Here is a 3,098-nt window from a genome sequence, read left to right as displayed (position 1 = left end):
GAGTAAAGGGAAAGAGCCAATGGTTGAAACTGAAGATATGACTACTATACCCATTGATATCCCCCTACAAACTCTTGTTGTGTGGCATAGATCAGGCAAGTACTCTATGGGTTATACTCCTGCTCGACCAATCAAGAGGTTGACCAGGCAAGAGGTGACGGATGGAGCCTATACAGTGCATAAATTTGGACAAGTAACATTCATGGAAGCATTGAACAATTCTTCTACACCCTAGGAAGGGATTGGGATAAGTGGTAGTGTTCCTCACCAATTGGTGGGGAATGTATAATCTCGGCTTCTGGAATGTTAGGGGTCTTAACAAACCTACCAAACAAAGATATGTCAAGTGGTTTATGCATATTAACCAGGTTGGTTTGTTTGGACTCCTTGAGACTAAGGTGAAAGCCTTGTCTCAGAATAGTTTGAATAGCATTCTTATGGATGGTTGGAGCTTAACAACAAACAATAGTTGCCATAAGGGGGGGAGAGTGTGGGTCTTGTGGAATCCTGCTGTTTTTAGTATTGACTTTTATGACTACTCTCCTCAATGCATACATATGAAAGTGACTGAATTAGCAACAAGTACTACCTTTTGTGTTTCAATGGTGTATGCCTTCAATGATTTAAATGGAAGGAAGAGTCTATGGGATCAGCTAGCTCAATTTGCTGCCACTGTCCATGAGCCTTGGTTGGTTTGTGGAGATTTCAACTGTGTTTTGTCCTATGCAGAGAGACTAGGGGGTGTTACTTGTGATCAGGAGATTGATGATTTTCAGAATTGTATAACTTGTTGTGGACTGACTGATGCCCCAGCAATGGGCTCTTTTTTCACTTGGAACAACAAACAAGGAATAAAGTCTAGGAGATATAGCAGATTAGATAGGGCTCTTATTAATGCTGAATGGAGTCAGAGTATGCCTGATGTTTATGCTCATTTCCTACCTGAAGGTATCTTTGATCATACCCCTTGTATTATAAAGAGCAAGAGTCAGGGTCTGAGGTTTAGGAAGCCATTCAAGTATTTTAATATGTGGGGTAAGGCACCACATTACTCCACTCATTTAGCTGAATGGTGGGAGCTTCAAATTCAGGGTACTAAAATGTATAAGTTAGTTAGCAAGCTTAAAAATCTCAAGCACCACTTCAGGAGATATAATAGAGAGCATTTTTCTGATATTGAGAACAGTGCTGGGATTGCTTTGAAGAATCTTGAATACATCCAAATGCAAATTGCAAGTAATCATGGGGATGTCTTCTGGATGGAAAAGGAGCAAGCTGCTAGCATGGAATACAAAGAGCTTTTGGATGCTTCTAATCAGTTTTTAAGTCAAAAGGCTAAGACAGCTTGAGTTAAGGATGGGGACTGCAATTCTAAATATTTCCATGGGGTGATTAAAAGTAAATTTTTGAGAAATCAAGTCCTCTATATTAAAGACATGGAGGGTGATGAGTGTAATGACCCTCAGAGCATACAGGATGCTTTCCTGCAGTATTATAAGCATCTGTTGGGTACTGAAGTGGACACTACTCCTGTCAATCCACTCATCATAAGGAAGGGTACAGTGTGCTCAGAGAATCATAGGGATATTTTACTGAAGCCTGTTACTAAGCTGGAAATCAAAGAAGCTATTTTTTCTATCCCTGAACATAAGGCAGCTGGCCCTGATGGGTATTCCAGTGGTTTTAATAAAGATTCCTGGAGCATAATAGGAGATGAAGTTTGTGAAGCAGTCTTGGATGTTTTTAGGTCGGGCAAAATCCTCAAGCAATTGAATTCTACTATTCTAACCCTCATTCCTAAATGCACTGTTCCTACTCATGTCACCCAATTTAGGCCCATTGCATGTTGCAATGTCCTTTATAAGTGCATTTCCAAGATCCTGTGCAATAGGCTTGCTGGAGGTTTGCCTGACTTAGTGAGTATGAATCAAGGTGGGTTTATTAAAGGTAGAAGCATTATTGAGAATATTCTGGTGTGTCAAGATCTTGTTAGGCTCTATAATAGACAAGCTTGCACTCCCAGATGTATGTTTAAGATGGATCTGATGAAAGCTTATGACTCTGTCAGTTGGAAGTATGTTAAGGAGATCCTGGATGCCTTTTTGTTTCCCCCTCAGTTCAGTAATCTGGTTATGGAGTGTATTAGCAGTCCCACCTTCTCTATTGCAGTGAATGGTGAAGTTTTTGGGTTCTTCCCTGGTAAGAGAGGCTTGAGGCAAGGAGACCCAATCTCTCCTCTTTTGTTTACTCTCTGTATGGAGTACCTAACCAGAATTCTGAGAGTTGCTACTGAGAAAATGAAGTTCAGCTATCATCCTTTATGCAAACAAATGAAGCTCACTCACCTCATGTTTGCAGACGACTTGTTGCTCTTTTGTAAAGGGGATGCTGCTTCTATTATGGTGTTGCTAAGGGCTTATGCTTCTTTTTCTGCTACTTCTGGATTAAAGATGAATGCTCAGAAATCTAATGCTTACTTTAATGGGGTAGGCCATCAGCTCAAGAGAGAAATTCTGAGTGTCTCTGGTTTTCAGGAAGGCACTCTTCCATTCAAATACTTAGGAGTGCCTATCACAGCAGGAAGATTAAAGAAGAGAGACTGTACTGTGCTTATTGATAAAATTGTTGAAAGGATAAGAAGTTTAGGAGCTAAGAAGCTTTCTTATGCAGGCAGGTTGGTCTTAGTCACTTCTGTTCTCTCAACCTTATATAATTACTGGGCAGCCATGTTCATATTACCAAAAGGGGTGTTGGAGAGAGTTGATGCAATTTGCAGGAATTTCCTTTGGGAAGGGAGTTCAGAATATTCCAAAGCTCCTAGAATTGCTTGGACAAATGTTTGTATGCCAAAAAAGGAAGGAGGGTTAGGCCTTAAGAAAAGTGTGATATGGAATGCTTCCTTGGTAGGGAAGCTTGTGTGGTGGCTTGTTGTTAAGCAGGATACACTTTGGGTCCAATGGGTACACCATGTTTATTTAAAAGGGCAGTCTTTTCTTTCTTATACTCCACATTCTGATACTAGTTGGTATTGGAAGAAAATTTGCAAGGTAAAAGAGATGTTGATAGACTGTTTTGAGGATACTGCTTGGAAGATAAGG

General features: G+C 40.3%; 1 protein-coding gene across 1 annotated transcript; it reads left to right on the top strand.

Annotated features, from left to right (window-relative positions):
- Positions 1 to 281: 281 nt before the first annotated feature.
- LOC141640413 (uncharacterized) lies at positions 282 to 1,349 on the top strand. The gene has a single exon (XM_074449217.1). The coding sequence runs from the start codon at positions 282 to 284 to the stop codon at positions 1,347 to 1,349; it is 1,068 nt and encodes a 355-aa protein (XP_074305318.1).
- Positions 1,350 to 3,098: the final 1,749 nt, after the last annotated feature.

The sequence above is a fragment of the Silene latifolia genome, unplaced genomic scaffold, assembly GCF_048544455.1.
Source record: "Silene latifolia isolate original U9 population unplaced genomic scaffold, ASM4854445v1 scaffold_79, whole genome shotgun sequence".
In the NCBI taxonomy this organism is placed as follows: domain Eukaryota; kingdom Viridiplantae; phylum Streptophyta; class Magnoliopsida; order Caryophyllales; family Caryophyllaceae; genus Silene; species Silene latifolia.
Note: the sequence above shows the minus strand (reverse complement) of the source record. Positions and strands in the feature narration are given on the sequence as shown.

Coding starts and splice junctions, on each gene's coding strand:
- LOC141640413 (XM_074449217.1), top strand. CDS start 282: ATGTATAATCTCGGCTTCTGGAATGTTAGGGGTCTTAACAAACCTACC.